The sequence below is a fragment of the Pan paniscus genome, chromosome 20 (assembly GCF_029289425.2).
Source record: "Pan paniscus chromosome 20, NHGRI_mPanPan1-v2.0_pri, whole genome shotgun sequence".
Classification (NCBI taxonomy): Eukaryota; Metazoa; Chordata; class Mammalia; order Primates; family Hominidae; genus Pan; species Pan paniscus.
The window spans coordinates 46,655,512-46,677,022 of NC_073269.2; the positions used below are offsets into that span (position 1 = coordinate 46,655,512).

The following is a 21,511-nucleotide window of genomic DNA, read 5'->3' on the forward strand; positions in this document are numbered from 1 at the left end:
AGTGTCAGGAAGATCGAAGGGGCCTTGAAGAGTCAGGACAAGAGAGACAAAGGAAACCCTCAGGCGTGGCCACGGGGAGGTCACTGCTGACACAGACAAGGTAGGAGGAAAACCCCAAATGCTGGGGTCTTGGAAATGGGGGTGCACCGTGAGTGTAGATAACTCCTGCCATGTTTGGTGGGGGCAAAGAAAAAGTGTGTGGTGAGACAGTGACCTGAGGAAGGCCGGCTCGAAGGGACAAGGTACTCAAGTGAGTGGGGAATTCTGCCAGGCCCCTCATCCACTGAGACAGGATAGGGAGATGTGAGGAGAGTGAGGGGCTGTCGGGGCGAGACTTGGGACTGGATATTGAGTCTCCTTAGTCCAGTGTGGGACATCACAGAGAGACATGGAGGAGGCTGGAGGCCCTGCTGGGAGCCTCAGGACTTAGATCCTGAATTGAGATGGCAGGGATGGATGGCCCATGGCCCCTGGGAGCTGAGACCAGCACTGACAGGTGCTGAGGACCCTGGGACCTAGTTCCAAGAGGCGGCTGTGTTTCTGGGGTAGAGGCTTTGAGGGGACCAGGAGCGGCCTTCCTGGGTGGGGCCAGAGTGGACAGGGCAGTCAAACCAGCCAGACAGGAAAGAGAAGGCCAGGATGTGCAGAAGTGCCCTCACCGGCAGAGGGCAGGTGGGGAGCAACCAGCCTGGTAGGAGTGGGTCCCCCAGGACAGGCAGGCTTCCTGGCAGAGGGGTCCCGAAGCTGTGCTCTGCCAGGGAACATCCCAGAGTCCTCTTTAACAACCCCTGGGAATTCTCAAGGGCTAGGGACGTCTCCCTTCCCACCACGGCCTGTCCCAAGGCCATCCTGAGTCTTTGTTTTTGTTTTTGTTGAAACAGTCTGGCTCTGTTGCCCAGGCTGGAGTGCAGGGGCGCCATCAAGGCTCACTGCAGCCTCGACCTCCCAGGCTCAAGTGATCCTCCCACCTCAGCCTCCCGAGTAGCTGGGATTACAGGCACGGGCCACCATGCCTGGATATTTTTTGTATTTTTTGTAGGGATGAGGTTTCCCTATGTTTCCCAGGCTGGTCTTAAACTCCCGAGCTCAAGCAATCCTCCTGCTTTGGCCTCCCAAGTGCTGGGCTTACAGGCATAAGCCACTGCGCCCAACCCGCCCTGACTCTTCTCAGACCAAGTATGACCTGTTTCTCCCCTCACACCAGAGGTTCCCCTCAGGCCAGGCTCAGGCGACCGCTAGAACCTCCTCTTTGGAGACTGCCTTCTCTGCATCTCCCCTATACCCACTCCTGCCCCTCCCTGCCCCCTATGCACACAGAGGAGACAAATACATGGCTACTTCCAGATTATTTTATTCACATGGCTTGGTGGGGTACAGGCACTCCTGCCAGAGAGACAGGAGCAGGCCTCCCTGCCAGCCCTGGTCAGTCACCCACCTCCCGGCCCTCTTAGGGTTAGTGCTAGTTATCACACACACGACAGCGAGGGGGTAGAGAAAGGAAGGCAGGAAGGGATCCCCATCTGACTAGGGGCTTCAGACAGCCGCAGCCTGAGCCCCCTCCATCCTGGCCGGGCCTGGAGCCCCTGTCTCTGAAAACCCCACGCTGGGCAGCCGCACCTGGAATCCACCCTCTTCCTGGTCCCCACTCCCACTCCGGGCCTTGGGGCTTAGGGACACCCTGGGGAAGCGGAACTTGGGTGACTTCTCTCTGACGGGGGACTTGGGGCCTGCATCGCCCTCCTGCCCCCGAGAGGCTTTAGAAGGGGCCGCCAGGCCTACACGTGGCAAGCGGACCCGGCCCCGGCCCCGGCGACCCGAGGCCCCTTCCCCACTGCCCTCTTCCTCCTCCTCCTCCTCGGGGCTGGGGGAGCCTTCCCCAGTGACCATCTCACTTTGGCTGAAGCCCACTCGGGGCAGCCTGAGTTTGGGGCTCTTGGCCTTCTCACCCTCCTCGGCCCCCTCCTTGGCCCGCGCCAGGCCAAACCTGGGCAGCCGTACCTTGAGCTTGTGTCCGGCCTCTCCCTCCCCCTCTGCCACCTGGTACTTGGCATGGTTGCCCCCGGGTGGCGAGAGCTCCACGTCGGGCAGTGAGAGGCAGAAGGTACGCTCGGCCCCTGGGGGCTGCTCCTCAGCACCCTCGCCCCCCACCCTAGCTCTGGCCCCCAGTGTGGGCAACTTCAGCCTCAGCCCACCCTCGCCTGTGGCCGCCTCGCCCGCCTGTGCCTCTCGGCTTAGCCCCACGTCCAGCTCAAGCTGGGGCACTGTCACGGTGGGCATCTTGAAGACACCCTCACCCACCAGCAGCTCACCACCTGCAACCTGGGCTCCAGGCAGAGACAGGGTCACCTGGGGCACCTGAACCCTGTAGCCTGCTGTGCCGTCTGCTGAAGGGACTGTACTCTGAGCCTGCTGCCCTGGGGTACCTGCCTCCCCAAAGCCGGTCAGCTCCACCTGTGGCAGGGAGATGCCCAGCGGAGGCATCCTCAGCCCCGCCTCATGGCCCTCAGTGACCACCTGCCTGGCTGTGGACACCTTCAGGCCTGACAGCTGCATTCCACTGACGGCCACAGCCCCCTCTGCCCTCCCTTCCTCCTGGGCACCCAGCGTGACCAGCTCCACCTCGGGGATCTTAAGCTGCACAGCGGTGGACTCAGCCTTTTCCTCTGGGCTGGCACGATCACCTTGAACTTCTGCTTCCTTCCCTCGAGCCAGCCCAAAGGAGGGCATCTTCAGCTTGGGCATCTTCACCCTCCCATCCCAGCCCCAGCCCTTGCCCTCCAACTCAGCCATCCCTGGCACTAGTTCTGCTGCCTCAGTGTCCCGGCCTCTGACCCCAAACTTGGGCAGAGCAAACCTGGGCCCCTTGAACTTGAGGTCGGCCCCTGCCACCTCTACCTTGCCTGAGGGCAGGTGGGCATCCAGGCTGAGCTGCGGGATGGACAGATCGAGGGCAGGCAGCAGGCCTGCCTCCCCGGCCCCTTTGGCCTCAGCCTCAGCCCCTACCCGAGCCTTGGGGAGTGAGATGGCAAATTTGGATACCTTCAGCTTGGTAGCTCGCCCAGCCCCCTCAGCCTCTGCCTTAGCCACCTTTGGCCCCGAGAGTCCAAACTTAGGTAAGGAGAACTTGGAAGAGGGCTTGACTTTTATCTCCATCATCTCCAGCCGCCCTTCCTCAATTTCCACGGCGGGCAGCTGTGGGGTGACAATTTCAACAGAGGGCACTCGGAAGCCCACTTCCCTGACCCCTGCTGCCACCTCGGGGCCCTCTGCCCGCTCTCCCTTGCCCATTTTAGCGGCTGGGACCTGCCCCTGCAGGCCAAGTGCTCCTGGCAGGTCTAGCTCCACTGAAGGCAGAGTGAGAGAGGGGACACCCACATGAGCCTCACCATCCACCTCTGGCTGCAGACAGGGAAGTGTTACCAGCTTCCCTGAGACCTCAGCACCCGCCTCGCCTGGCTTGCCACGTGATGGGGACTCTGCCCTCCCTAGCTTGGGCATGGTCATCTTGGGCATCTTGAAGCCAAATTCCATCCCTTCTGCCTGTTCTGCCTTGGCGGCCTTTAGCTGCACCTCTGGAGCCCTGGGCATCTTCACCTCTGGTGCCTTCGGAAGATGCACGTCGGGAACCTTCGGCACTTGCATTTCCGGCAGCCGAATCTCTGACACTTTCGGCAGCTGCACCTCGGGGAGATGCACATCGGGCACAGCCATCTCAGGCACCTTGGGGAGTTTTATCTCTGGGAGCTTCATGTCAGGGACTTTCATTTCACAGACTTTGGGCAGCTGCACCTCTGGGAGGTGTACATCGGGCACGGCCATTTCAGGCACCTTGGGGAGTTTCATCTCTGAGACTTTTGGCAGCTGCACCTCGGGGAGTCGAACCTCTGGCACAGCCATCTCAGGCATTTTAGGGAGTTTCATCTCTGGGACTTTCGGGAGCTGCACTTCCGGGAGGTGCACATCGGGCACAGCCATCTCGGGCACCTTCGGGAGTTTCACCTCAGGGAGTTTCATCTCAGGGAGCTTCATCTCTGGGACTTTTGGAAGCTGCACTTCTGGGAGGTGCACATCGGGCACGGCCATCTCGGGCACCTTCGGGAGTTGCACTTCAGGGAGTTTCATCTCAGGAAGTTTCATCTCAGGCACCTTTGGAAGCTTCATCTCAGGGACTTTCATCTCTGGCACTTTCGGCAGCTGCACCTCTGGAAGCCGCACCTCTGGCACAGCCACCTCTGACACCTCTGGGAGTTTCATCTCTGACACTTTCAGCAGCTGTACCTCTGGAAGCCGCACCTCTGGCACAGCCATCTCTGGCACCTTTGGGAGTTTCATCTCCGACACTTTCAGCAGCTGTACCTCTGGAAGCCGCACCTCTGGCACAGCCATCTCTGGCACCTTTGGGAGTTTCATCTCTGACACTTTGGGCAGCTCTACCTCTGGAAGCCGCACCTCCGGCACAGCCATCTCTGGCACCTTTGGGAGTTTCATCTCTGACACCTTGGGGAGCTCCACCTCTGGGAGTCGAACCTCTGGAAGGGCTGCCTCGGGCACTTTTGGAAGCTTGACCTCAGGAGCCTTGGGGAGCTTCACTTCAGGTCCCTTGGGCACCTTGACCTCGGGCCCTGACACTCCGATGCCAAGGGAGGGCATCTTGATGGTGGGCAGCTTCAGCTTGCTCTCTACAACTTCAGGAGCAGTGGGCCGGGGCTCCAAGAGGGAAAGCCCAAAGGTGGGCATTCGAAGTCTGGGACCTTTCACCCTGGCCTCAGGGCTGACCTTGGCTACCTTGGCCTCAGCAACTTCCTTTGCTCGAGCCCCAAATCGGGGAAAACTAAGGCGGGGCATCTTCAGGGCCACCTCAGGTGCCTCTCCCCGGGCCTCCACCTCTGCACCCGGCAAGGCCAGGTCCACCCCCACAGTCGGTGCTGCCACATCCAGGGTGGGCACCACTACCGACACAGCCCCTTCCCGGGTCTCTAGGCAGGGAAGTGTGGGCAGAGTGGGCAGTGAGGGCAAGGCAGGCAGCTCCACCTGGGGGACCTGGATTCCCACGGCTGGGGCCTCCACAGCAGGCGGAGCCGGGGCTCCGAGCCCAAGGGTTGGCAGGTGGAGGGCAAAGCCACCAGCTGCCTCTGCTGAGGGGGCAGCCTTGGGGGCTGAGACCTGGGGGACACCCACCTCGGCCCCTGGCAGCCGCGGCCCAACCAGCTCCACCTGAGGGGCTGTGAAACGAGCTCCTGCGGCCACCTCAGCCTCCACCTTGGCTTTCCTGGGGGGAGGAGCGGCGGCGGCCAGCCGGGCTGCCTGAGCCTCTTCGGCCACTTCTCGTACACGCAGCCGAGGCAACTGGAGGCGCCGGCGGGCAGGGGCAGCTGGGACAGGACCCTTGACAGCCTCGGCTTTGAGGCCCCGACGCAGGCGGGAGAACTTGGGAAAGGAGAACTCGACGTCAACAGGGGCCAGGTCAGCGGGGACCCCCAGAGCCCCAGGCACCATCTTCTTCTTCTTCACAGGGGACAGACTCTGGATGTTCTGGGGAGAGAGGAGAGAGGCAGGAGGCGGTGGGACAGTGGGAGGCTGGGAGTGGACAGGAAGAGCCCCACCTGGTATTGGACCAGGCGGGGGGTGTGCTGGGTCAAGTATCTTGTTCCCCAAACATCATCCCCACTTCTTGCCTGTCATTTCACCATGAGTGCCCAGGAAAGCAGGCAGCCATCTAGAATCTCCAAATGAGTCAACAGGAGTGTAGGGACTGGGACCCAAGACTTCTAGATCCTGATCCGGGATTTTCCCCAACATCCTCATTCTAGAGATGGGGAAACTGAGGCCCAGGGAGAGAAACAACTTTGTCCAGGGCCACTCAGCAGTAATTGGGCCGGCACTCAGGCTGGAATCTGGCTTTCCTGGTTCGAAGTAGCCTGGTTCAGGACCCCTAGCAAGCCTGGATCCAATGGTGGGGACGCCTCTCCGAGGTGGGTGAGGGCCCTGGGCTGGGGTGGGTCTGTCCCCCTTCCCGGGGAAGAGTTTGGGGCAGAGAGGAAGGGGCAGAGGGTGGAATTAGCTTGGGTTAGTGACAAGACAGAGGGCAAGGCTGGCCCACGATGGCGGGGAATGGGGCTCACGGCGCAGAGACCGGATCGCTGGGGCAGTCCAGGGCCGGGGCCGGGCTAAGCACGCGTACCAGCTTGGCCACCTTGGCCCGCGGGCCCTTGATCTCGTAGCCAGACACGGTCCCGGGCCGCAGCGCCAGGTCCCCGGTGGGCACAGTGCGCTTCAGGCAGAAGGAGACTTTGTAAGGCTCGGCGCATTGCAGCAGGCGTAGTGCGTCCTCGTACTTGAAGTTCTCGAAGAACACTCGGGCACTCAGCAGCTGGTCCCCTGCGGGCGAGGTGGAGGTGCGCAGCACGTGGGCATCTCCCGGCTCCACCCGGGCCTAGTTCTGCCCACTTGCACGGAGCCCTCGCGGTGAGGACCCGCCCCAAATTTTAGTTTCTCCAATCCCCAGCGCAGGATTAAGTCGCAGTTACGCTAGTCCCCGCCCCATGACCTTATCCCCGCCCCCTGCAATGAACAAAGCCGCGCCCACTCAGGTCACGCCCGCACCTTGTCGCTCCCCTACCCATCCTTACGTTTCAGATACTGACTTTGCTTCTTTTACCGAGAGAACAGAATCAGAAGGGAACTTCCAGAATCTCCCACACTGTGTGTTCACCCCCTTTCTCCTGCGGCGACTTACTCCACTCGCCTTCCTGTTCCTGGGGATGAACTAACCCCACTCCTAGCTCAGGGCAATCTCTCCACCGCCTTCTCAGGGACATCCTCCAGCAATTCTCTCCTCTTCCCACGTCATCAGTTGTCCTTCTCGTCTACATTATTCCCATCAGCATACAAACATATTATTACTTCTCGCATAAGAAAGGTTGTCATGGCCTCACTCCCCCGGAGCTCCTGCCCCATTTATCTGTTCACCTTGATAGGCAAAAGGTATTCAGTTCTCCAGTGGCATTGTTACCAGTTCTCCAGTCACACCTCTGACCCTGCTTTCCAACACGCACATCTGAACTGCTCCTCTCAAGGTCCCAGGCAGTGACCTCTGTATAGTAAGTCCAAGGGTCAAGTCCCAGGCCTCATCTGCTTAAACCACTCAGCATCTGATCTAACCTCACTCTCTGTCATACCCTTGCTTCCCTTGGCTTCCAAGGTGCCACACCCTCTGGAGCGTCTCTGGGAGTTCCTTGTCAGTCTCCACAGATGTTTGCTTTCCCTCTCCCTGATTTCTTTCTTTCTTTTCTAAACAGTCTCACTATGTTGCCCAGTCCAATCTCAAATTCCTAGGCTCAACTGATCCTCCCACTCCAGCCTCCCAAAATGCTGATATTACAGGCATGAGCCACTACACCCAGCTTTCTTTCCTTTCTTTCTTTCACCCAGCTTTCTTTCCTTTCTTTCTTTCTTTCTGTCTGTCTGTCTTTCTTTTCTTTTCTTTTCTTTTTAGGTGGAGTTTTGCTCTTGTTGCCCAAGCTGGAGTGCAATGGCGCGATCTTGGCTCACCGCAACCTCTGCCTCCCGGGTTCAAGCGACCCTCCTGCCTCAGCCTCCTGAGTAGCTGGGACCACAGGCATGCACCACCACACCCAGCTAATTTTGTATTTTTAGTAGAGACAGGGTTTCTCCACGTTGGTCAGGCTGGTCTCGAACTCCCGACGTCAGGTGATCTGCCCGCCTTGGCCTCCTAAAGTGCTGGCATTACAGGCGTGAGCCACCGTGCCCAGCCCCTCCTCTTTTTTTTTAAGACAAGATCTCGCCAGGTGCGGTGGCTCATGCCTGTAATCCCAGCACTTTGGGAGGCCGAGGCAGGCGGATCACCTGAGGTCGGGAGTTCGAGACCAGCCTGACCAATATGGAGAAACCCTGTCTCTACTAAAAATACAAAATTGGCCAGGCATGTTGGCACATGTCTGTAATCCCAGCTACTAGGGAGGCCGAGGCAGGAGAATCACTTGAACCCGGGAGGCGGAGGTTGCGGTGAGCTGAGATCGCGCCATTGCACTCCAGCCTGGGCAACAAGAGCGAAATTCCATCTCAAAAAAAAAAAAAAAAAAAAGACAAGATCTCACTCTTCACCCAGGCTGTGGTACACTGGTGCAATGACAAATCACTGCAGCCTTGAACTTCCAGGCTCCAGCGATCCTCCTGCGAATGCAGGCCCATGCCACCACACCCAGCCTCTCTGGCCTCTTAAAGACACACTACCCCAGACCTCAGGACTTGGACCTCCTCTCTGTCTACATGCTCAAGTCACCCCTTGGGAATTCTTGGGAAGTTCATCCAGATTGAGAAGTTAAAAGATCATAAATCTGCTAACAATTCCCAAGTATATCTCTCCAGTCCAGCACTCTCCCCTCCACCCTAGACTCACATCCAACATCTCCATCATATCTCCACCTGGATGTCCCACACCACGCCTCTCCTTTAACAGATCCAAACTGCACTCCTGGTCTTTCTTAGTACTAGCCTCAGTGTGCTCTTTTTGAGGGACCAGCAACTCCATCCTCAGGTCAAAAATCCCCAGATCCATCCTGGACAACTCTCTTTCCATCATACCCAATATCCAGTCCTCAAAGCTCCTCCTTCAAAATATATCCAGAATCCAAATATATATATACCTCCGAAACCCTTTGGTCCTGAGCATCCTCATCTCTTACCTGGATAATCACAGTAGCCAGTTTGTTGATCTCCCTGCTCCTAAACCTGCCTTCATATATTCTACTGTTTGTTGTTGTTGGCCTTGTTTTTGAAACAGAATCTTGCTCTGTTGCCCAAGCTGGAGTGCAGTGGTGTGATCATGGCTCATTGCAGCTTCAGTCTCCTGGGCTCAAGCGATCCTCCCACCTTGGCTTCCCCAAGTGCTGGGATTACAGGTGTGAGCCACACAATGCTTGGCCATACTCTACTGTTAATGCAGCAGTTCAGCACAGTCAATTCACGTTTCTCCCTGCTCACAGCCCTCACAGAATAAAAGCCAAAGTCTTATAAAGCCCTCTAAAAAATGTCCTCCCCTTACCTCTCTGGCCTTCTCTCTTACTCTCCTCTTCACTAACTCAATTGCGTAGACACTGGCTTCCTCACTGTTTCTACCACACGCTAGGCATGGTCCCACCTTGGGGCATTTTTGCTGTCTGTTCCCTCTTCCAGATGGCCTCATAGCTTGTTCCCTTACCTCCTTTAGCCTTTTCACCCTTTCCAGCCCACCCCATTTTTTTTTTTTTTTTTAGGCGGAGTTTTGCTCTTTCGCTCAGGCTGGAGTGAAGTGGCGCGAACTCGGCTTACTGCAACCTTAAGCAATTCTCCTGCCTCAGTCTCCTGAGTAGCTGGGATTATAGGCGCCTACCACCACACCCGGCTAATTTTTGAATTTTTAGTAGAGACAGAGTTTCGCCATATTGGCCAGGCTGGCCTCGAACTCCTGACCTCAGGTGATCAGCCCACCTCAGCCTCCCAAAGTGCTAGGATTATGCACCCAGCCAAGCCCACCCCCATTTAAAAATGCAGCTGTAGGCCGGCCTCGGTGGCTCACTCCTGTAATCCCAGCACTTTGGGAGGCCGAGGAGGGCGGATCACGAGGTCAGAAGATGGAGACCATCCTGGCTAACACGGTGAAACCCCGTCTCTACTAAAAATACAAAAAAAATTAGCCGGGCGTGGTGGCGGGTGCCTGTAGTCCCAGTTACTAGGGAGGCTGAGGCAGGAGAATGGCATGAACACGGGAGGCAGAGCTTGCAGTGAGCCGAGATCGTGCCACTGCACTCCAGCCTGGGAGACAGAGCAAGACTCCGTCTCAAAAAAAATAAATAAGTAAATAAATAAAATAAAATAAAATAATAAAAATGCAGCTGTAGCACATTGTCCTCCTGGCAACTGTAGCACTTACTGCTTTCTAATTTACTAGGTATTTTACTTAATTTGCTTAAATATGTCTCTCCCGGCTGGGCGCGGTGGCTCACGCCTGTAATCCCAGCACTTTGGGAGGCCGAGGCGGGCAGATCACGAGGTCAGGAGATCGAGACCATCCTGGCTAACACGGTGAAACCTCGTCTCTACTAAAAATACAAAAAATTAGCCGGGCGTGGTTGTGAGCGCCTGTAGTCCCTCCCAGCTACTAGGGAGGCTGAGGCAGGAGAATGGTGTGAACCCGGGAGGCAGAGCTTGCAGTGAGCCGAGATTGCGCCACTGCACTCCAGCCTGGGCAACAGAGCGAGACTCCGTCTCAAAAAAAAAAAAAAAAAATCTCTCCCCACTGGAATGTAAGCTCCATAAGTGCAGGGACTGTTGTTCACTGTTTTGTTCACGGCTGAAGCCCAAGCAGCTAAGATAATGTCTGACATAGGGTGGGGCACGGTGGCTCACGCCTGTAATCCCAGCACTTTGGGAGACTGAGGCGGATGGGTCACCTGAGGTCGGGAGTTCGATACCAGCCTGGCCAACATGGTGAAACCCCGTCTCTACTAAAAATACAAAAATTAGCCGGGCGTGGTGGAGGGGACCTGTAATCCCAGCTACTCAGGAGGCTGAGGCAGGAGAATCGCTTGAACCAGGGAGGCGGAGGTGGCAGTGAGCCGAGATCGTGCCATTGCACTCCAGCCTGGGCAACAAGAGAGAAACTCCGTATCAAAATAAATAAATAAATAAAGTCTGAAATAGAAGGCACTAATAAATAGTTGTTGCATGAATAAATCACGTCAGCTTCATCCATATCCTAAAACATCCTTTACTCTTCCCAACCCCTCTAAGTGGCTCACTCCACCCTTTTCTCCTGCCCCAACAACAAAGACATTTACTAGCACTCACCTAGTTAAGCACTATGTGCCACTTAGCTATGTGCTAAGTGTTTTCACATACTGACTCGTTAAATCCTCAATACACAATAACCCCATACTAGAATAAGTCGCATTTCAGAGATGAGAAAACTGAGGCACAGAAAGATCACAAGCTAGTAAACGGGGGATGTGAAATTCGCACCCAGACAGTGAACCTCCGGAATTTGCTGTGAACAGTCAGCAAAGCCCCGCCCCAAGCCCTTAACCCCGCCTCCTGGTCGCCGGTCACGCCCCCATCCCCCCGGTCAGTTTCAGCCTCTCTTTGAACCCAAGGCAGATTCCTAACCCCGCCCCCGCAGTTCGACCCCGCCCCACACCCCGGGCCCGCCCACCTTCCTGCAGGCTGAGGCTCCTGGCGGCGGGTGAGTCCTCGCGCAGCTCCCGAACGAAGATTCCCTCTTTGCCGCCGCCCGCTACGTTGATGCCGCTGACCCCGGTCTGCGCCTCCGTCTCCACGATAATTTCCACCAACTCCGCCCGCTTCAGCTCCTGCAGAGGGCGGCGAGGTGTCGCGTTGGGGCTCTAGGGCCGGACCTCGCCCAGAGCCCGCCATTGCGCTCAACAGTGGCTCATATACATATATATACATATATATATTTATATATATTTAGAGACGGGGGTGGGGGACGGTCTCGCCACACTGCCCAGGCTGGTCTCGAACTCCTCCTGGGCCCAAGGGATCCTCCCGCCTCGGCCTCCCAAAGTGCTGGGATTACAGGCGTGAGCCACCGCGCCCGGCCAAAAGCGGCTGTTCAGCGGGCCTTCAGGGCACACGCCCCTCGGCGCTGCCCTCGCAGGACGTCGGGGCACACCCACTCCGGCGTCTCCCCTTTAAGCAAGCCTGCGGCTGGCTTTCTAGGACCCGCGGAACGGTTAAACAGCTCCGCGGGCCGGCTGGCCTCTCCGAGGCCCTGGAGCGGCAGCCGAAAGGGGTTAGGGGAGGAGACGGGGTTGTAAGGGGAGGGACTGCGTCGGAGTGGGCTGGAGAGAACTTCAGTTGTGATTGAGAGGCGGGACCAGGATCGTGGGGGCGTGGTCAGGTTGGGAGGGCGGGGCTGGGGGGGTTGGTGCGGGTAGGAGGGGTAAGACAACACAGGCCTGGGAGGAACAGCCAAATGGGGTATAGAAGGGTGCAAAAGATAGGAGAGGAATGTGGCCAGAGTTTATGGGAGGTTATTTGGAGCTGGGGCGGAGACCCTTATTATTTTTTTGTTGGGGGAGACAGGGTCTCTCACTCTGTCCCCAGGCTTGAGTGCAGTGGTGTGATCATGGCTCACTGCAGCCTCCACCTCCTTAAACTCAAGCAGACCTTCCGCTCCGGTCTCCCAAGTAGTTGGGAACACAGGCACGCGCCACCACGCCCAGCTAATTTTTAATTTTTTTTTTTAAGAGACAGGGGTATCACTGTGTTGCCCAGGCTGGTCTCAAACTCCTGGCCTCAAGAGATCCTCCTGTCTCAGCCTCCCAAAGCGCTGGGATTACAGGCATGAGCCACTGCATCTGGCCCGGAGACCCATATTCTACAAGCTGAATTTAACTATGGGGAAGGGGCTTTAATTACAGCAGAACAAGAGAATAGTTGAGGATGGGATTCTGAGGAAGGGGCTGGCTGGACCTTCAAGCCCTCTGGGATTGGCGGGACAGGGAGTGGGATTTGCCTCCCTGCAGGCTTGAATGTGTGTGAGAATGTGCTCTATTGTAAATTCAATGACCCGAAGACCTGTGAAACGCCCACAGGAGAGGGAATCCAGTGAAGGGGGTCTGCGTGGGTAATGAATGGGACTGGGAGACATGGCATTCCCGGTATTTACTGTAAATGATGCAGATTGGACCTGGCCCAGAAGCCACTATGGGATTCACAATAGGGCTTCCCAGAAGAGGCAGTGACAAACCTGGATCCTGTCTAGGAATCCAATCTGCTGTGTGTCTTAGGAAGAATCTTGCCCTCTCTGGACCCACTTCCCTGCTGCAAAATAGGGTAACATAGGCATACTGGAAGGAGGTTGCAGTAGGGATCTGAGAGGACGCTGTCATGGCCAACGCATTGGGGCCAGCACGGACTGGAATTGAGCCCAGGACTTGGAGGGTGAGCAGGTCTAGGCCAGATGCCCCACAACAGTGGCCCCAAGGGACTAGGGGGCTGAGCAGGGCAGTCTGGGTAAGGAGAGTTGTGGCTGGGACTGTAGGGAACAGCGTGACCACCAGTACCACCCTTTGGCTCAGCAGGCCCTGGGCTCAGCATTTTATGTGCAGAATCTCTTTTTTTTTTTTTTTTTGACGCGGAGTCTCGCTCTGTCACCCAGGCTGGGAGTGCAGTGGCACAATCTTGGCTCACTGCAACCTCCACCTCCCAGGTCAAGCGATTCTCCTGCCTCAGCCTCCCGAGTAGCTGGGATTACAGGTGCACGCCACCACGCCCAGCTAATTTTTGTATTTTTAGTAGAGATGGAGTTTCACCATGTTGGCCAGGATGGTCTCGATCTCTTGACTTCATGATCCACCCGCCTCAGCCTCCCAGAGTGCTGAGATGACAGCCATGAGCCACCGCGCCCGGCCACTTTTTTTTTTTAAGGGTCGGAGTCAGGCCAGGCGCGGTAGCTCACACCTATAATCCCAGCACTTTGGGAGGCCGAGGCGGGAGGATCACCTGAGGTCAGGAGTTCAAGACCAGCCTGGCCAACATGGCGAAACCCCATCTCTACTAAAAGTCCTAAAATTAGCCAGGCGTGGTGGTGGGCGCCTGTAATCCCAGCTACTCAGGAGACTGAGGCAGGAGAATTGCTTGAACCTGGGAGGCGGAGGTTGCAGTGAGCTGAGATCACACCACTGCACTCCAGCCTGGGTGACAAGACCAAGACTCCGTCTCAAAAAAAAAAAAAAAAAAGAGTCGGAGTCTTGTTTTGCCCAGGCTGGTCTCCAGCTCCTGGGCTCAAGGGATCCTCTGGACTCAGCCTCCCAGAGTGTTGGGATTACAGGTGTGAGCCATCGAATGCAGTCTGCAGGATCTCATTTCATCCTCTCCCTATAGCCTTGGGCAGTCACAGAGGAGGACACTAAGGCCCAGAGAGGTAAAGTGACTTGCCTAATGCCCTGTAGCAAGTTAAGTGGCTGGGCCTCAACCTTAGGTCTGTGACCCCAGAACTCATAGGCCATCCTGTGGGCAGAGAACTCCTGGCGCTCTACCCACTGCCTCTCGCCCCCAGTAGCAGCTTGGCCCCTGTAACAGTAGACCCGCTGTGTGCCTGGTATACAGTAAGACATGGTTGATGCCAATCCACCATCTCAGTAACAGTGACAGCAGCTGTCATTCAAAGAGGCTTCCTCAGCACCAGACTCTGTGCAAATGGCTCAAGTGGGAGTTCTCAGAGGTGGAGATCATTACCTCCATTTCTTTTTTTTTTTTTTTTGAGACAGAGTCTCGCTGCGACCCTCAGGCTGGCGTGCAATGGTGTGATCTCGGCTCACTGCCACCTCCACTTCCTGGGTTCAAGCAATTCTTCTGCCTCAGCCTCCCGAGTAGCTGGGACTACAGGTGTGCACCATCATGCCCGGCTAATTTTTGTATTTTTAGCAGAGATGGGGTTTCACCATATTGGCCAGGCTGGTCCCGAACTCCTAACCTCAAGTGATCCGCCCGCCTTGGCCTCCCGAAGTGATGGGATTATAGGTGTGAGCCACTGTGCCCAGCCCCATTACCTCCATTTCAGTGGGAAACTGAGGCTGAAAGAGGTGAGATCATCTGCCCAGGGCCACACAGCTGAAGTGGTAGGGTTGGGATTTGAGCCATGGGTCCAAGCCCATGTCCTTAACTGCTACATTATATGCCCTTGTGTGTGTGTGTGTGTGTGTGTGTGTGTGTGTGTGTGTGTGTGTGTTTAGACAGGGTCTTTTTTTTTTTTTTTACTTTGTTTTTCTTATTTATTCTTTCCACACAGGAGACTTAATGAGACAGGATCTTGCTCTTTCACCCAGGCTGGCGTGCAGTGGTTCAATCATATCTCACTGCAACCTCAACCTCCTGGGTTCAGGTGATCCTCCCACCTCAGCCTCCTGAGTAGCTGGGACTACAGGAATGCACCACCAAACCTGGCTAATTTTTTTTTCCGGTAGAGACAGGGTCTTCCTATGTTGCCCAGGCTTGTCTCAAACTCCTAGGCTTTAGCGATCCTCCTGCCTCGGCCTCCCAAAGTGCTGGAATTCCAGGCCTGCGCCACTGCACCTGGCATATACTGCCTCTTCTGATGAAGGGTTTCTGCCGGATTTTCTTCAGCTCCTTATTAATTTAGCTCCTTTGCGCGCCAATGAATTCACTGCCTTGAGTCTTAGCCTGTGCCAGACACTGCACTAAGGACATTACATATGTTAATTTTCTTCTCCTCACAGTGACCCATAAAATAGACCCTGTTATTATTTCCATTTCACAGATGGAGAGAATGAGGCACAGAGAGGCCAGAAAATGTCTCCTTGCTGCCCTAGTCTGTGCCTCCCCATTGCCCTCAAGTGCGCCTTGCAGGACACATGGGCACTCACCTCGGCACTCCGGCTCCTGGCCTCCATGGCGTTGCTGGGAGGCACCTGCACCCCAGGCTCCTGTGTCCTCTCCCCTTTCTGCTGCAGAACCAGCTTCAGTTCTGCATGGAGCAGCTGCCTCTGAGCCTGCGGGAGGACAGCAGTGGAGGCTTGAGGCCAGTAGGGGACGAGAGGTGGAGGCCATGCTTACAGGGAGAAAGCAGGGTGGGTATTGGAAGGGGAGAAGGGCCCCCACCCCAGCTGTCCTCTCACCGCTGCCTGGGTGCAGGCACTTCCTCCTAACAGGAGCCCAGCCCGAGGTGCCGCACAGCTGTCTGCAGGGCTCACGCCCTTCCGTGGGGTTCTTGCTGCCTGCCAGGGAAAGGGCAGGATGTGAAGCTCCAGGCAGGCAAGGAAGGGGTGGGGAGGGGCATATGGCACCAGCCTGCGCTCACCTGAGGGTCACCTCCAGCTCCTTGGGCCTCCTGGGTCCGGCGCTCTAAGAAGAATAATGTGAGCAGTGTTATTGGCTAACACCCACCGATGACTTCCTGAGTGACTGACCCTGCTGCGTTCTGCTGATACCCTATCCCCGTCGTGCAGGTGGGAAACTGAGCCTCAGAAGACCTTTACCCAGGATGACTCAGCTGGACAACACCCGGTAAAGCCAAAACTGACTCCGAGGCCTGTCTGGCAGCAGAGACCCCGTGCCAAAGATCTTGGCCAACTGAGGGGGCCAAATTCACTAAAAAATAATTGCTATTTGAGACAGGGTCTAGCTCTATTGCCCAGGCTGGAGTGCAGTGGTGCAATCACAGCACACTGCTGCCTCGGTCTCTGGGCTCAGGCGATCCTCCCACCTTGGCCTCCCGAGTAGCTGGGACCACAGGTGCATGCCACAACACCTGGCTACGTTTTTTTTGTTGTTGTTTTGTGTGTGTGTGTGTGTGTGTGTGAGAGAGAGAGAGAGAGAGAGAGTTTTGCTCTGTCACCTAGGCTGGAGTGCAATGGCGCGATCTTGGCTCACTGCAGCCTCCAACTCCTGGGTTCAAGTGATTCTCCCGCCTCAGCCTCCCGAGTAGTTGGGACTACAGGCACGCACCTTGGGACTACAGGTACGCACCGCCATACCCGGCTATTTCTTGTATTTTTAGTAGAGACGGAGTTTCACCATGCTGGCCAGGCTGGTCTTGAACTCCTGACTGCAAGTGATCAGCCCACCTTGGCCTCCCAAAGTGCTGGAATTACAGGCATGAGCCACCGCACCTGGCAACACCAGGTTAATTTTTTAAATTAATTTGTAGAGATGGGGTCTCCCTAGGTTGCCCAAACTGAGCTCCAACTCCTGGGCTCATGCTGTCCTCCTGCCTCAGCCTCTTGACGCTATAAAATAGTTATAGCCATTCCCATGTACTCCCAGTGAGCAAATCACAGCGCCTCTCTGTGCTTCAGTTATGTTGTCTATAAAATGTGGAGAATAAGAGCTTTTACCTCGCAGGGCTGTTCCGAGGCTCAAATGAGTTAATAAGTGTAAAGTGCCAGGCACCTGGCAGGTGCTTTATAAATACTTGCTATTATTATTATTATTATTATTATTTTGAGACAGAGTCTCACTCTGTTGTCCAAGCTGGAGTGAAGTGGTGCGAATTCGGCTTACTACAACCTCTGCCTCCTGGGTTCAAGTGATTCTCCTGCCTCAGCCTCCCAAGTAGCTGGGATTACAGGTGCCCGCCACCACGCCTGGCTACTTTTTGTATTTTTAGTAGAGATGGGGTTTCACCATGTTGGCCAGGCTGGTCTGGAACTCCTGACCTCAGGTGATCCACCCGCCTCAGCCTCCCAAAGTGCTGGGATTACAGGCATGAGCCACTGCACCTGTCAGGCCATTATTATTACTAAGAACTTCCTATGGCCCTGACCTTGTGTCGAGCGCCCCACATGCTCCACTGCACATGGCCCTCAGCACAGCCTTGTGCAATCAGCTACTACTGAGCCCAGTACAGAGGAGACACCTGAGGCTGGGGGAAGGGCTGTCACTAGCCCAGGTCACAAATGGTCGAGCCAGGACTTGAATTTGTCTGAAGGCTCCAGCCCTTTATCTGGGTAGTAATAATACCTGATGGGTACTGAGTGGTTAGTATTTGCTGGCCCCCGTGCTAAGACCTTCACCTTCTACTTCACCTCGGAAAACCCCATTTCCTGAGAGGCCAAAAGAACTTGCTCAAGGCCTCATAGCACAGCCAGAAGGAGGCAAAGCTGAAATTCACATGCAGCCACCCGCCAGGCCCATCTGGGGAAATGGAGATGAATACTCTCTCCCCCAACCCCCGACTCTGGGCTTGTCCTCACAGCCCCCACCTGGCATGCCAACCCGCCAACCCCTATTGCACAGGGAAAGGTCAGGCCTCACGCGGCACATTCCCTCACACAATGGCCCGTCTGCTGTGCTCAGTTGCATTCCGCCCCTGCCCACCCACCCTGGCCACACAATGGCCTTTCATAGCCCATCAGTGGCCAGGAGAGAGGACACGGGGACCCCTTAACACTCCCACAGCACCCACGCCCCCCACAGTGTAAGAGGGCTTCTCTCTGCATCTCCTAGGGGGTCCTGGTCTCTGTGGCCTTCCCTGGGATCCCCTGTGAGCCCCCTGCACCTTCCAGGCTGTGCCAGGACGTGAACTTGTCTAAAAACTCCAGCACGGGCTGGGCGCGTGGCTTAGGCCTGTAATCCCAACACTTTAGGAGGCCGAGGTGGGTGGATCACGAGGTCAGGGGTTCGAGACCAGCCTGGCCAATATGGTGAAACCCCGTTTCTACTAAAAATACAAAAATTAGCCAGGTGTGGCAGCGCGCGCCTGTAATCCCAGCTACTCGGGAGGCTGAGGCAGGAGAATCGCTTCAGCCTGGGAAGCGGAGGTTGTGGTGAGCTGAGAATGCACCACTGCACTCCAGCCTGTGCGACAGAGCGAGACTCCATCTCAAAAAAATAAAAATAAAAATAAAAAAAGCTCCAGCGCTTTAGCTGGACAATCACAATAACAACTGATGGGTATTGAGTGGTTAGTATTAATATTAGCTGGTCCCTGCACTAAGACCTTGTCTGCCATGTCTGGGGCATTTCCTCTGAATTGGGCCCTGTGCTAGCACCCACAGGCCTCAAAATCACCCTAGATGTTGTGGCTGTTACGGGGTGGAAACTGAGGCTCACAGAGGGGTCACCCAGCCAGAAAGGGGCAGAGCTAGGACCCGTGCCTGCCCTTCACCCCTGCTTCACCTTAATTTGCATTGGTGGCTCTGCGCATTGGGGCAGGAGCTGGGTTGGGCAGGAGGGGGCCAACGGTGCTAGAAACACACCCAGGCCAGGTGCCGGGCCTGGACCGGGCAGGCGCTTTATATACTTGACCTTGTGGGACCCCATTTAACTGATGAGTCAATGAGAGTTAAGAGACCGGTGATCACAGTGACAGAGTCGAGACTTGAGCCCAGGTGTGAAAGCGAACTCAGTTCCATTACCCAGGACTGATACACAGCACAGAGTCCTGAGCTGGGGACACGAGAAGCCTGAACCTTGTAGGTGGTAGTAGAGGGGGTCTCCTGGGTCATCAGCTCTCTGTCCCAGGCCCGTGGCTGTGAGGGTCATGCCCGGAGCCTGGCACAGGAAGTTCAGGCAGGGCAGGGACAAGAGAGAGTGCCCTCCTTCTTCGTCCCTGCCTGGACAGGCACCCAGCCCAGGTTATATTTAGCCCAAATGTGCTCTTCCTGAGCCACGTACCCAGCCCCTGGGGTAAGGTGGGGGCAGCTTCGGAAGGAAACCCACAGAGAGGACTCTGTGTTCCCAGCTCTGACTATCCCACTAGGCAGGGGAAAGAGGGGTGGGGAGGCTCCTGGGGAGGGTCCCTGCCTTGTGTTAGAGGCAGATCCACTGGGACCAGGCAGACAACTCCAGATGCCAGCAGCCTATTTCTTGGGTAGTTACTGTGGCATGACCCTGGCATATGCCAGAACTTTCAGAATCCCCAGGGTCCCCATTTCTTGAGCACCTACTATGTGCTAAGATCCTTCCTGTCTTGGCTCCTTAAATCTTTGTAACATCTCCCTGGAGTGGGTACAACTGAGATATCCATTTCAGATGCGACTCATGCCCTTCAGAGCAGCTGGGAGCGAGGGGTTGTCATTTGGAGGCTGCTGAGGGATCGGCTGAGGGCATTGCCCTTCTGGCCCTCTTTCCCTGGTGACTGCCACCAACTTCACTTGGGAACCCTGCCTGCTCAGAGCCTCAGCTTTCCCCCGCCACCAGCGTGATCTCTCATAGCAATGGGGGTCAGGGATTGGGCTGACTCATCCAGACCTCTAAACATTATCTGAGGCCACCTAGGGGGTCAGGGGGAGTTAAGGCAGTGGCCTCTGGCTGCCTCGGTTAGTCCCTGCTCCAGCACTTCCCAGGTGTGAGGACTTGGGCAAGATCCTTCATCTCTGGGGCCTCAGTTTCTCCATCTGTAAAATGGAGCCAATAAGAAAGGCTTTGAAGATTTGTGAGAGAACAGCAGGTGCTTAGAATATCCCTCATGTATAGTAAATGCTTAATTAATATAAACTCGTCTCTGACAGCAACAGGGAGAGTACGGAGGGAGGGAGCTGTTCCTCTCACAGTGTTGCACATCCAAGCTTTGCTCCTCAGTGGCCCCCACTTTCTCTGCTACCAAAGGGGAGCTTTGGCTGAGCGACAAAACCCAGCTCAGGCACCAGCCTGCCACCAACAGGATCCATGCTGCCTCCCTAGCACCCTACTCCAGGGACCCACCCCAGGCATCCTGCCCCAGCTCTGGTGTTTGTTAGTTTGTTTTTTGGAGACAGGGTCTCCCTCTGTCACTGAGACTGGAGTGCAGAGGTGTGATCACGGCTCACTGCAGCCCCGACCTCCTGGGCCCAACCCAATCTCCCATCTCAGCCTCCAGAGTAGCTGGGACCACAGGCATGCACCACCATGCCCAGCTAATTTAAAAAAATTTTTTTTGTTTTGTAGAGCTGGGGCCTCTCTATGTGGCCCAGGCTGGTCTCGAACTCCTGGGCTTAAGCAGTCCTGCCGCCTCAGCCTCCCAAAGTGCTGGGATTATAGGCATGAGCCACCATGCCTGGCTGCCCTAGCTCTTTAAAAGCAGCAACTCATTTACTCGGCGCCAGCCCTGTGAGGTGGCCTCCAGACATCAGCCCATTTTAGAGATGGGGAAACAGAGGCACAAAGGATGAAGTATCTTGCCCAAGGCTGCACAGCCAGAAAGGAGAGGAAAGGGGATTTGAACCACCAGCTCCAAAGTCTGTACCTTTAACACCTACACCACATGGCTTCCTGAGCCCCCAGACCCCCTCCCAGCACCTCCCGGGACCCTGAACCTCATTCCCACAGTGTCTCAGCCTGGCCAGGGAAGGGACCGGCCGGCTGATCTCTTACCGCTGAGCCTCCAGACACCTCGAGAGCTCCTGGTCCCGTCTGTCAGCCCTAGCCCTAGGCTGGGGGGGAAAAGGAATGGGGAGGGGGGAGGAGAGAGAGACCCCAGCCATTGGCTGCAGGGGTGTGACGTCACCAGAGGGTGGGTGGTGGAGAAACAAACATCCCCCTCCTCCAGCTACATCTATCCCCAAGGGGTGGGGGCCACGAGACAGCCACCAGCCGCCTCTCTCTTGCCTGGGCCGAGATCTCTGCCATGAGCTCAGCTTCAAGGATTTGCACGTTGGCTTCCTCGACTTGGAGAATCAGGACCCCACCCCAGCCCCACTGTTTCCTGGCTCCAGGACCCGGGCCTGGCCAACTGCCTCTACTGTAAACTCCTTTCACTCCCTCTCCCTGTCAACTTGGGTTCAAATCACAGCGCGACCACTTCCTCGCTGGGTGACCTGCTGCCAGTCACAGCTTCTCTTTGCGGATAGTAAGAGTACCCACCTTAAGGGGTTGTGGTGAAGACTAAACGAGTTAAAAGAGACTGAAAATGTAAGACAATGCCGGGCACATAATGAGGGTTACTAATAAGTATTTGGTATTATTTTTCACACAAATTAGGTGGCTGGCTCATCTTGCTGGGGGGTTTTGGCCCCTTTTCAGTAAGGCTGGGCACAGGGGACCCCCAGTT

The 21,511-nt window shown here is 56.0% G+C and overlaps 1 protein-coding gene across 1 annotated transcript; it reads right to left on the minus strand.

The window, feature by feature from the left end:
* Positions 1–1,335: 1,335 nt before the first annotated feature.
* PRX (periaxin) lies at positions 1,336–20,876 on the minus strand. The gene is made up of 7 exons (XM_003812486.6): positions 20,836–20,876; positions 15,842–15,885; positions 15,660–15,758; positions 15,408–15,533; positions 11,210–11,366; positions 6,182–6,378; positions 1,336–5,532 (listed from the first exon to the last, which is right to left on the minus strand). The coding sequence occupies exons 4-7, from the start codon at positions 15,432–15,434 to the stop codon at positions 1,534–1,536; spliced, it is 4,380 nt and encodes a 1,459-aa protein (XP_003812534.1). The 5' UTR covers positions 15,435–15,533; positions 15,660–15,758; positions 15,842–15,885; positions 20,836–20,876; the 3' UTR covers positions 1,336–1,533.
* Between the last annotated feature and the right edge of the window lie 635 nt (positions 20,877–21,511).